We start from the raw sequence: 13196 nt of genomic DNA on the forward strand, positions 1-13196 counted from the left end.
TTTGTCTTAGGCAGAACATTTGACTTTCAATAATGTTGTAACTGCATAATCATTTCAGGCATAGATTTTATTAGTGCTATTTTCCTGTCAGTTCTTTTGAAATCCCTTTCTTTTTCACTTGATTGCTTCCTCTCTCTTTATTGTTCAGGCAAGTAACTAGTGCTCTCTACTCAGTACATACTTGAATATGGCATCCGGTGTGTATTTTCTCCTCTTCCTTTCCAGACAGTCCTGCCCTTAGTTCTCTTGGGAATTGGTTAGACAACTCATTTCTGACTCTTCCATACTCTCCTATGTAAATATGCAAACATGATGTGCCAGTTGCACTAAAGAGTATTTAAAGCAGTGATCCCCAACCTTTTTGACGCCGCGGCCCGGTACCGGCATCAGCTGGGCGCCGCGGTCAACTGGGCGCCGCCATCTTTTTTTGACGAAAAAGTGCTTCCGGTGAGCTTTCTACCCGGAAAAGCTCACCGGAAGCACTTTTACCAAAAGATGGTGGCGCCAACAACTCACGCCCGGTAAGACTTGTTCCGCGGACCGGTACCGGTCCGCGGACGGCGGTTAGGGACCCCTGATTTAAAGGACAAAAATTCAGATTGTCCCTTGTTTCTATAAGGGAGAAGAATTCCCTTTATGGTAATGCAGATACAGAGCAAATGGAGGGAAAAGAAAATGTTACCAAGCACATCGTCGAAGAACAATTTCTATTATATTGGATGGCATTGTCATTGTTGCAGTTAAACTGGAAATTTGCCTAAATTGGACTCATATATTATTAGGACTGCTTTAAGAAATCTAGTGGTCCAGTGTAAAGCAGGATTTGAGAAACTCTTGACTTAATTCTGAGATTGTTGTTTGTTATTCAGTGGACTTTCTCCTCATTTTTGTCTGCATTCTTTAGCTAACATTTAATTGGATATTAATAGATTGCTGCATAATTTACTGCTTAGAAATAGCATGAGCCGTTTCATGCAAAAAAGAAAAGTATATTTGCAGCAGTTCATGGAAGCAAACTATTTAATAGAATTCATACATTGATCTGCTTTATATATAATCATCATAAATGTTACTGTCAGTTCTAGCACTGGTTTACTTGTGGCTAATTCTTAAATCAATCATCCAATTTATGTAGGCCAACCTAACAGCAAAGCATTTATTATGAAATCATTGGTTATGAAGAACATTTTTAAACTATTGGGTTAAAAAACATAATATAGAGATTTTAAAGGGGAACTATTGAACATGTCATTGCTGATTTGCACCAGAGCATTATACAGTCTTCGGGCACTCATTTATAAAATATTAATGATGTCATTTCTTTGAGGGGGGATGAATTACAAAGATAATGATAAAGATGGTGGTGCAGTGGTTAGAATGCAGTACTGCAGGCTAATTCTGCTAAGTGCCAGCTTTCTACTGACTGCCGACTGTCAGCAATTTGACAGTTTGATTCCCATTGGCTCAAGTTTGACTCAGCCTTCCATCCTTCCGAGGTTGGTAAAATGAGGACCCAGATTGTTGTGGGCAACATGCTGACTCTGTAAACCAGGGGTCCCCAACCACCGGTCCGTGGAACAAGTCCTACCGGGCCGCTGGCTTGCTGGGCGCCGCCATCTTGTTTTGATGAAAAAGTGCTTCCGGTGAGCTTTTCCGGGTAGAAAGCTCACGGAAGCACTTTTCATCAAAACAAGATGGCGGCGCCCAGCTGATGCGTACCAGGCCGCGCCATAAAAAGGTTGGGGATACCGGGCGCGGTGTAAAAAGGTTGGGGATCACTGCTGTAAAACATTTAGAGAGGGCTATAAAGTTCAGTGGAACATCTGGTCATGACCAAAATTTGTTCCGTAACTTTGGCCGCAACTTGATTTGGTTATGACCGGAAGTGAGACTGACTGTGCATGTGCCTACAAAAAAAAAGGCACAGAAGGGGAAATTGGTGCAGAAAGGGAATCGGCCGCGGCCGTGTTTGATTGCCACCCGATTTTTGAATTGTGACCCGATTCAAAAATGATGTGGATTTTTTGTTTGGAACTCGATTTGGTTGTGGCCAGGAGCGTTCGTGACCAGAGGTTCCACTGTACTGTGAAACAGTATATAAGTCTTATTGCTATTGCTAAGATGTTCCATACCAAGTATTATTAAAAAGTGTTATTAAAATTTATTAATATGTATTGTGTTAACATAATTTATTATCAAAATGTTTTCCTGCTAGGAGATCAATTAAATAGCCAAATATAGGGCTTAAGTTTATTTTCGCTGTTCTATATAGCAAGGTAAGAGAATGAATTCCTATAATAAGTCATTTACAGAATTATTCTTTCACAGCCATTTTTTTCTTCCAAAATAATTTATTTCCTTACCTATAAGATAGTTTATTTATTTATATGCTGCCCTTGTCCTTCTCTCTATTGTTTGTGATTTCCTTATTAAAATTTAAATTTTTATATACTGCTCTATCAATGTGAATATGAAGTCAGTTTTTTTTCTTTTTTAAAAAAAAGAAATACCACAATAGCAGATTAATACTGTACAATTAAGCATATCCTAGTGAATTGAGTTCCTGGAACTGTTCTTTCCCCCATATTATTTAATATTTACACTAAACATCTGGGGAAGTTGTTCGGAGGTTTGAGTTGAATGTCATCAAAATGCTGTTGACAATCTGTTATACATTATCACATGATCTGAGTCAAAAACATAGAAGTCCTGAATGGATGCCTGGAGGCTGTTAGGAGCTCTAGCAGGGGGAAAATAAATTCAGATTAAATTATACCAAGATCAAATTACTCAGTAGACTTCTTGGCAATTGAGTTCAGCAGGGCTTGAGGTGGCTGCTGCTGGGTGTGTGAGGGTGTGTGGAAGGCTGCTGAGAACAGAATGGAGCAAGGAATAGCACATTGGGGTTATTGATATTATCATGTTCATGTTAACACTGAAACTTATTGTGTTTGTGCTGTGAGGAGGAACTGTGGAATACAAAATAATTAACAGATTTAAATTACAGGTAGTCCTTGAAATACGATCACAATGGAGCCCAAACTTTCTGTTAAGTGAGACATTAGTTAAGTGAGTTTTGCCTCATTTTATGACCTTTCTTGCCACAGTTGTTCAGTGAATCACTGCAGTTGGTAAGTTAGCAAGTGAATCTGGTTTCTCCATTGGTTTTGTTTGTCAGAAGGTCACCAAAAAAAAAATCACATGACCTTGGGACACAACAATGATCATAAATATGAACTGGTTGCCAAACATTTGAATTTTCAACACATGACTATGAGAACGCTGCAAAGGTCATAAGTGAAAAACATAAGTCACTTTTTCCAGTGCCATTGTAACTTTGAATGGTCACTGAATTGTTGTAAGTCAACGACTACCTGTACTTAAAAATAAAACATATAAAAATATCTCTAAAACCTGTTGCTGGGATCAGTTTGAAAGGTGTTTTTCAGATTTTGCTGAGTTATTGGTGTATAGGAGATTGCTAGTGGCAAGAGATTCTCAGAGCACGAATATAGATGAGCAGCTGCCATCATCTAGTGAAAGAAAGGTAAAGCAGGAAATTTGATACACAAGATACCTAGAAAAGGGAACACTACATATGAATTTTTAAAAAGGTATAAATCAGGATCAGACTATGAATGTCAGCTGTTTGTATACCATAGCTTTGTATAATAAAAAAATTAGTTCCTAGCTATGTTGTTAAGTCTCAGGAGATTCTCCAATGTTTATACCTCCCAAGGGAAACCAGACAGATTGCCTGATGTTTCAAAATAATAGTTTTAAAACTTACATTACTTGGATCTTGATCTAATTCAGTTTGGCATTTCTTACAAAAAACATCTTAGTAGTATTTTAAAAAATTAACAACTGTGAATATCTGTATTTTATTGGACATTGCATTCAGATAATCTTTGTTCACAGTATCTTGTTGAAATTTGTTCACAGGAGATAGGAGACTTTGGATTAGACTCTCAGAATCTAATAGGAGTTAGAAATTAACAGATTTCATTTTTACTGGACTCTTGTACACCTTGAGATGCTTTAGAAATCTGAATAGCTCTTCAAACTACTATAGTTCTTTTATCTCACCTATACATTTGCATGAACTGTTAGTACTGTAAAAGAGAGGTTAGGCATGCAGCAGAGAGATGCTATTTAAGTAATTTTGTAATCTAATCTAGTTTCCCCTTTAACTGATAATGTAGAGCAATAGGAAATCTAAAGGTCCAATCTGAAGAGGCTGAAGAGGTGAAAAACAGTGGGTTTAAAAAAAAAGAATTTTGAAAGTTTACCGATTTTATACTTAAATTACATTTAATTACTTACCAAGCTAAAACTATGCTACTGCACAAATAATCCTGGCTTTCACTGCCAGGGTAGGATAGATAAGAAGGACAGTAATTACATCAAAAATAAACTCAGGATTTGATAATTGAAGGATTCATCAAGTTTAATGGCATACTGTACTATTCAATGGATTTCAGAGCAAATTACTGAATTCAATATTCGAAGCAATATATTCAATTATGTTAAGTTTATTGAAGAGCAGGATCCTGTAACCAGATCCTTTTATAAACACATAGTTATACTGCAAAAAATATAACATAGGGACTTTTCATTGAAACATTGTCTACACCAGGGGTGTCAAACTTGCAGCCAGTGGGCTAGATGTGTCATGCATTGGCCATGTTCACCCCTGTTTTAACAAAGGGGGAAATAATCATGATATGTCACATGACGACAACGTGATGATGTGAGTTTGACACCCCTGGTCTACACATAGCAGGTCCAGCAGCTTGCTGATAAAGATAATAAAATATATGTTTGCCATGAATATTTCCAAAAAGAAGGCACTATGACACTAATTCTCTATTTTTGATAACAGAAAAGGAAATGTCATAGATGGGCAAATAAAAGTAATCATATCAGGAAAGGGACTAAAGTACTGTCTTGGCAGCCCATTTCAATAGAAAACAGGAGTCTCCCAAAGTTTCTTTTACCAGAAATTATTGATGGGGAAAAATTTTTTATAATAGTTTTAATTTTGGTTTATCTCAGAGATTGCTAAAATACAGGTTGTCCTTGGGTTACGACCATTTGTTATATGACTGTTCAGATGGCCCTGAACAACTGATAATTGGTCTGTGAAGTTGCAGTTATTTCAACATTCCCATGGTCATGTTGTCATGATTGAGGCACTTGGCCACTTGATGGTTTGATTGTTTGTGGTCTCAAAATGACCATTTATGACCTTTTCTGATGGCTTCCCATAAGAACAGTCAATGGGAAAGTTGGTAGGAAGTTGCAAGTCACTCCTATGCTTCTTAGTATCTGGACCCAGCACATGCCCACATGTCCATGCACGGTGGTGCCCATCTGTGATATCCATCTACCCATAGTTCTGCCAGTTGCCTGGGACTCTACCTCATCCCATATTACACCCTATACACAAGAACTTAACAACCCATATGGTCTTGGGCAGAAGTGGTATTCAGCAGGTTCTGACCAGTTCTGGAGAACCAGTAGTGGAAATTTTGAGTAGTTCAGAGAACCGGCAAATACCCCCTCTGACTGGCCCTATCCCCATCTATTCTCTGCCTCCCGAGCCCCAGCTCATCGGCTGGATCTTCTTTTGTTGCCCTGCACAGGAGAACAGAGCTGGAAAGCAGGTTAGTGGGTTGGGGTGGGAATGGGATTTTGCAGTAACCTTCCCCCAGGAGTGGGGAGGGAATGGGAATTTTACAGTATCCTTCCTCTACCATGCCCAACAAGCCACGCCTACCAAGCCATGCCCACAGAACTGGTAATAATTTTTTTTGAATCCCACCGGTCTTGGGGTTACAATAACAGCTGTGATTGCCATTCCTAAGCTGTGCTTTCATGTGACATTATGGTTTATGACCACATCGCTCTGCAATGGACATTCTTATCCCAATTGCTATTGTAATCTAAGGTCTACGTGTAGAGACCTTTTTTTTAATAAAAAAAGTGAACTGATAGAGCTACTTTCTTAAATCTGATGTAAGGAATGTCTAGATGTGTGCTCTGTTTGGGAAGATTAAAATAATGCTGCTGCTGCTTTAATTAATAGCATTAAATAAGTTTTAGTAATTATTAAGAAAAGGTGATGTATTTGGTCGAAGACAGAAGCATTTCTTCTGAGGCATTTTTGAAATGTCCACAATTCTACTATGAACACAGATAAGATAATAGAATAAAGGGAAGAGAGTAAAGAACAATTCTGTTCCAAGACATATTTTCGTGAATTACATCTAAAAATGAAGAATGCTAAGTTCTCTAGGAATAGACAATAACTGTACTAAATCAAAATCCTATGAAGCAAAACATTTTTAGACATTCTGACTCAGGTGTTTAGGAATTTGCTTCATTTAAAAAAAAATTCTTATCCCCCCCAAAAAAAAATTAGGTGTTTTATCTCACTGCCATAAGTCATTGAGGTTTATTTATTTTAAGCAAAGCTCTAATTTAGAATACACATTTTGCAACTGTAAACTTGTTTATATCTGCTCTCTAAGTTAGTGGATGTGTTTCGTAAAAGATACCATGTTTTTGACTCCCTATAGCAAATTGTAACTAACTGTGTTGTTTACTACAAATCTGTTTGGGGAGTCTACTGTGTTAAACAGAGCATTTGATTTCCTGTGTGAAACCAGAACAAGAAAATAAAAGTGTTATTTCTTCTACTTACTATCTCAGCAGAGAAAAGTGAAATCTATCCTGCTCAGATTGCAGCATTTCAGTTTGTATCAAATGTCTGCTTGATATTTGTACTATGAATATTACAATTTTTTTACATGTAGTCAATCACTCAGTACAAGAAAATACTTAGGATTTTATAGCTTTTTGACTGCACTTTTATACATACACATTTGAGAATAAATCTCGCTGAATTTAAAGGGACTTCTGAGAATAGATGGCTTGTACTCAATCTTGTCATTCTTTTATTCTTCTGGAAAGTAAGTTACCTGACAAACATCTATCTATATACTACTAACATTCTCCTGTCTGTTTATCTGTTTGTAATCTTCAGTTAGCCCAAACAATGCATCATAGTGCAAAAATCAAGTATCAATCAAAATCAAGGCAAGATTGACATACTTCAAATGAATCAAGTACCTTAAATCTGCTAACTTAAAGAACATGCACAGAATCCAGGACCCATTACTCCTGTGAAATTGAAATTTCAAGGATCTTCACACTACTTGTACTCTAAAAGTTATGCATGTTACAGTATTGCCATGGTCACATGACCACAATCCCTGCTAGCTTCCCAGAAGCAAAATCAGTGGGAAAGCCGGTTGGAAGTTGCTCCTGTTCTCACTACATTTTTGCCTACCTCTAGCATTCTGAAACTGTTGAGGCAAGGATATATCTCTTAAAGGATAACCCAATGAATCATGGACTGTCTAGTTATAATTAAGTTTGCAGTCATGAAATATATCAAAACATAAGTGCTTTATGTTAAGGACATATGATTATAAACTCATTTAATTCTCATACCTTTTCCTACAAATTGAGATTTAAAAAAGACAAAATGACATACACAATTACATCAAAAACAGAACACACTTCCCATCCTGTTTGGGAAGCATGCAGTCAACAAAGAGGAATATATTCCCAAAATTCTCAGCTTTCATGTCACCACACTTTTTAGCAAGAGGTGTGATTTACCAGTATCTCTTCACTGTCCTCCAAGAAAGCTGGGCTCCAAATTCAGTCTTTCTTTCTTTCTTTCTTTCTTTCTTTCTTTCTTTCTTTCTTTCTTTCTTTCTTTCTTTCTTTCTTTCTTTCTTTCTTTCTTCCTTCCTTCCTTCCTTCCTTCCTTCCTTCCTTCCTTCCTGTTCAGTGAACAAAAGAGGTGCATTACATTTTTCCAATCATCCATTTTTCCACTTCATCTACTCATCGTTTCATCTCCAATAACTCTTGTGCATAAATGATTCATAGTCACCAAAATTTACCCATTTCTGTTTTAGAAAATTTAATTGCCATGGGAGCTCTGACTAGATGTTATTTCACAGAGCAGTTTTGTTTTGGAAACCTCACCAATTTTTGCAGATGCTCATTTTCCTAACTAATCAAAATACAAATAATACAATAAATATACTCTCACAAAATAATATGTAAATGATACATATGTACATTTTACCTTTTCTTTTTGCAAACAAAACAAAGGGATGAAATTGAATTAAAAAGAACATATGTAAATATGTAAACATAATTTTTGCTTTTTAACACAGGTGAAAAATGTATTTTTCTAGAATTGTGATCTAGAATGTTAAGGCAGCAAACTGCATCAGATAAACTGAGTATGGGTTGTAAATCTATTTAATTGATATTTTATTTTCTTTCCCCCTCCCTTCCCTCTCCTCTCACTTTAGCAAGGAGCAGCTACCTAGATGTTCTCAATGCAAAATTGCAAGATACTGTGGTGCACATTGTCAGGTAATTATTTTAAAGCATGGATGGACAATGCAGTATTCACACTTTTTAACTAGTGAAATTGTTTTCTAATTACATGGTCCTATTTGAATTGGGATACTGTCAAGCCCAAAAAACAAGAATGATATGTGAAGTTACTTCTGAGTAATTCCTTTATTGTTATTCACCTACAAATAGAATCTTGCCTGACTAAAGTAATTTTCTGCAAAAAACATAGATACACTCTGTGAATTGCTAGACAGGGTCTAACTTTGCCCTTTCTGCCCACTAGACAGTTTTTGCTTTATTGTCCCTTTGTCTTCTGGGAAAGAGCCCCTCCCCCCTGTGACTTTGGGGTACATTCCACTATAAGTTTCCGGAAATAGACATGGTATTCCACATGGGGTCTGGCCAGGGCAAAGTGGAGTAGAAGAACTACTTCTGCAGTCTATATTTTATGTATCTGTTCATACACCCCAAAATAGCATTTGCTTTTGTAACAGTTGCATTTCACTGTTAGTTTACCACTCAATTCTGAATACATTGCTAATGATCATTTACACAATTCTTATTTGTATTTGTTAATCATATCCTATATAGAACATTGCAAATATCTTATTTATACTCCATTTGAAATACAGTACATTTAAAAATCAGAGATGGAGTAAAGTGTTGAAGGAGGAGGTCATTTTTTTTTAAACTACCAACTATTAAAGGGAAAATAATTTCTTTTCATTCCTAGAAAGAAGCCTGGCTGGACCATAAACGGGAATGTAAATGTATTAAAGATATTGACCCTAATTTTCCTCCTGACTCAGTGAGGCTTGTTGGCAGGATTATTTTCAAAGTAGTAAGTTAACTTTTTATATATGATTAATTTTTGCAAAATATATCTGCTCCATTTCTGTTAATGTGGAAACAGATTGTAGATTTCAGAGTTCAAGCAATCCTTGAGATGGGGCCTCTTGAAGAAGAAGTTGAGAGAAACCTTCACTCAGTCAGATTGCCTCATGTTTTTACTTGACAAAATCCTTTGAAAATATCTTTGTACCATGAGGTGCCTATAGCAATGAGCTCAAGTGAGACTTGATGAATTGATATTCTAAACTATGCTGGTTACAGGAGAAACTAGGAAAGGAGCCAGTTTACTCTTTGAGTCTTCTTTCCTTGACTTGTGTACATTTGACTTGGTTTTTATAAGAACTGTGTGATGTTAAGAATTGTTGCTTGAGTTTGCTTGTTTTTGTCTTCTATCCCTTTCTCTTGTGTTCAAAATTGTGTTTTGGAATTGTACTCTTGAGGAATGGAATTAACATGTATTTTATTACTCTATGAGATCCTCTGGGTGTCTTTTGGGTTGAAAAAGCAAAATAAAATGTTCTGTGCTAAGTGAATATGTATGTGTGATTGTGGTGATCGCTCTGCAGTAATCAGCAGGAGTAAAGGTATTGTCTCTTCACTTGACTAGCTTCTAAGTTGATGGAAAAAGAAAGTTAAGATAACTAGAGGCACACATTTGTATGTGTTAGGCTATACATCTAATAGTTGTATGTAATAATGTACATTTGTATAAAGTCTTTTGAAATTATTTCAACTGCATTCTTGGGCATTTGGAAATTAGAAATAGGGTAAACCAGGCAACTAAATGTAATAAATCAATCTATCACAAGTAACAACATATACATTTTTTTTTGCCATTAGAGATATGATTTTATAGTTTCAGTTTCTAAATGAAATTCTACAAAAATTGCTTAAAATTAAAAATTGTATCAGTATTTATGCTGTTGAATTAGTTTGATCATAGGTTGATGCTGATGCCATATCCCATGTTTGCTTCATTTCTTCAAAATGATTAATATCTTAGCTATTTATGAGAGGTTGGTTTTTTGGCACCAATTTCAAAAAGGGAGTCCTTAAGCAGAATTTTGATGCAGTGGGTGAGTTTAAAAAGACTTGCTGCAACTGTTCTAGCAGTGAAATAGATAAAAATAATATGTAAAAATGAAGAAAATGGAGAATAAATTAAAGGAATAATAATAAAATGAAGATGGTAGGATATAAAATTCTAATAATGTTTTCCAATCATAAAGGAGCTACAAATTACTTTATTTCAGATGATTATTGTTTTTCATATTCATGTATATCAGGTTTAAGAGCCAGGGTAGTGCAGTGGTTAGAATGCAGTACTGCAGGCTACTTCTGCTGACTGCCAGCTGCCAGCAGTTTGGCAGTTCGAGTGTCACCGGCTCAAGACTCAAGTTTCAGTCTTTCAACCTTCCGAGGTTGGTAAAATGAGGACTCAGATTTTGGGGGCAGTATGCTGACTTTGTAAACTGCTTAGAGAGGTTAAAGAGATTATACTGCGAAGCAGTATATAAGTCTAAGTGCTATTGCTATTATATCTATTTTTTTTAACAGTGAAACAATTATTTTTATTCATTAGTGTTTTTATATTCTTACCAGTTAAGGCAATCAGTATGCCCATCTGAAGAGCTATATTCTCTTTCTGATCTTCAGTCAAGTAAGTGTTTTTGTATATTTTCTCAAATTTTCTGTGCTTATGTTAAAGATGCGTGAGGACACTCTATCTTTTAAATATTTTATGCAAATGGTTAGCAGCTTCATGGTGAGGATTTCTGTGCTCCCTTGAATTGGATGAAGGAACTACTGTTTGTAGGCAATAATGAAAGTAGAGGGTCTCCCAGTTAAATCAGAAGGTGTTAGCTGAATCAGTTCAATTTAAAGAATAATTTTGGAATCTGTCTGCCCCCTTACCAGATGTTTGATCTTGGAATATTAATGAAAAATTTATATTCTAAATTATATATAGTGAGATCAAAATATTATTTTATTATATATTTCTTAGCAATTGCATTTATTTTAGAGGTTTTTAAATATTTATTTTAGTATGTGGCAATTGTATTTGGACTAAATTCTGAGACTACATTGTTAGCCCTTTCAAAAGAAAACCCGCAGGTGAATGTCACATTTTCTTATTTAGATGAGAATTTCTCCCCTCTAATCCCTGGCTAATTCTGGGGATGTAAATAATCATCAGGGTGCCTGCAGATGCAATATTAATAAAAATTATAGATTACATTGAGCTAGAATGGGGTTTTATGCACTGGTCTCTTGCTTTCTTTCCTGAATTACCAGCATATACACAGAGGGTGGGAAAGGATTCTATGATGAACCAGGGCGTGGCACAAAGCCAACACAGTCAAATAAGCAAGAAGAGTCCCTTTATTATCTCCAACTTTGCCCCCAATGTCCAGGTTACTTTAGGCTGGAGAAAAACTCTCCCAGGAACAGCTTTTAACTGTAGAAAATTCAGTCCAAAACAAGGTACATATAGACTGTAACCAAAAATCCAAACAAACAAAGAAAGGCAGGAGAAAGACTTTCAGACTTGAAAGCACGGCAACACTCACACAGTTGGGAAGACGCCAGGAACACAGATAAGCCACGATGATACCAGATAAATTCACAATTTGCTCCCAACAACTTATTATGTACACCTTCTCTTTTAAATACTATGTTCCCAGCTGCAGCTAATGAAGGGTATCAGGGCCCTTTCCTCCCCCGTAAGCCACGGAACTCACATTGCTCCCTTCTCTGTTCCTCCCTGTGTACCCTAGGAAGAAGAGGGAGTGGGGCCTCGGTCTTCCTCTGAATTCCCTTTCCCTTGTTCTACCTCTTCCCTGCTCTGCCCAGCCGAACTATGTCCTTCCCCAGTTTCTTCCACAGCCAACAGAGCCACACTCCCACTCCCCGTCAGCTGTTTGGCCTTCCCCTCTGAATCAGATTCCGACAGGGGCATGACAGATTGAAAAGTACTTTTGGAATAACTTGTAAAAATGTTCTATATGTGTAATCTTTTTTTGTAATGTTTCATTTTTCAAGGATTTTTTTTTTACTCCAGAAAATTAAAACAATTCATTTACTTGTTTTCAGTTCAGTTCATTTCATTTGCTGTTTCCCTCCGGTTTCATATGATATTGGAACTGAATTTATGATCACTTGCTGTACAATTTCTATTGGGTGTTTCTTCCCAGGCAATAGTTAATTGTTCCAGTACAGATAACTGTGTTCTATACAATACCAGTTTATTATCATTACTGATATTTCAAATTCCTCCCAAAATTTTGGGTGGACATAGAGTTCTATTTTGCACACACGCACACCCATGGTCACATGATCACAATCCAGGTCTAGACTGCTTTTCTGTCTGTCACAATGTCCTGTGGGCATGTGATCTCCATTTATTACTTTCCCTACCGATTTTTGGGAAACATGAATAAAATAATTTCTCAGAGACATCCATATGGCTACTTTGGGGACAGACTATAGAGCTAAAATATAAAATGTCTACCAACATGGCTGCTTCTTTGTTTTCACAGTTATGTTTATCTTATTTTTGTTGATTTACTCCCCCTCTCCTTTTGCTCTAGGGATAATGAATCCTGTTAATTCTTTCTATATCAAAGACAAAATAATAGAAATTGAAAGATTATTAAATGAATTAAAATAATTATTAAAGTATTAATAATGCCAATCAAATTATTGTAAGATATATTGTAAGAGCTGTGGTGGCCCATTGGTTAGAATACAGTAATGTAGGCTCATTCCAGGAGTTCGATTCTCACTGGCTCAAAGTTGACTCAGCCTTCCATCCTTCTGAGGTCAGTAAAATGAGGACCCAGGTTGTTGAGGGCAATATGTTGACTCTAAACCGCTTATCTATCTATCTATCT

At 36.3% G+C, this 13196-nt stretch overlaps 1 protein-coding gene across 1 annotated transcript in view; it reads left to right on the plus strand.

The window, feature by feature from the left end:
• Positions 1-13196, plus strand: part of SMYD3 (SET and MYND domain containing 3) — a 334148-nt gene that overhangs the window by 24256 nt on the left and 296696 nt on the right. Inside the window, exons 2-4 of the mRNA XM_026669387.2 lie at positions 8403-8466; positions 9185-9292; positions 10906-10963. Coding sequence (XP_026525172.1) covers positions 8403-8466; positions 9185-9292; positions 10906-10963 — 230 coding nt within the window. The remainder of the gene's footprint in view (positions 1-8402; positions 8467-9184; positions 9293-10905; positions 10964-13196) is intronic.

The sequence above is a fragment of the Notechis scutatus genome, chromosome 1 (assembly GCF_049901735.1).
Source record: "Notechis scutatus isolate UNSWTSFEM ecotype Mainland chromosome 1, rNotScu1.2, whole genome shotgun sequence".
Lineage (NCBI taxonomy): Eukaryota > Metazoa > Chordata > Lepidosauria > Squamata > Elapidae > Notechis > Notechis scutatus.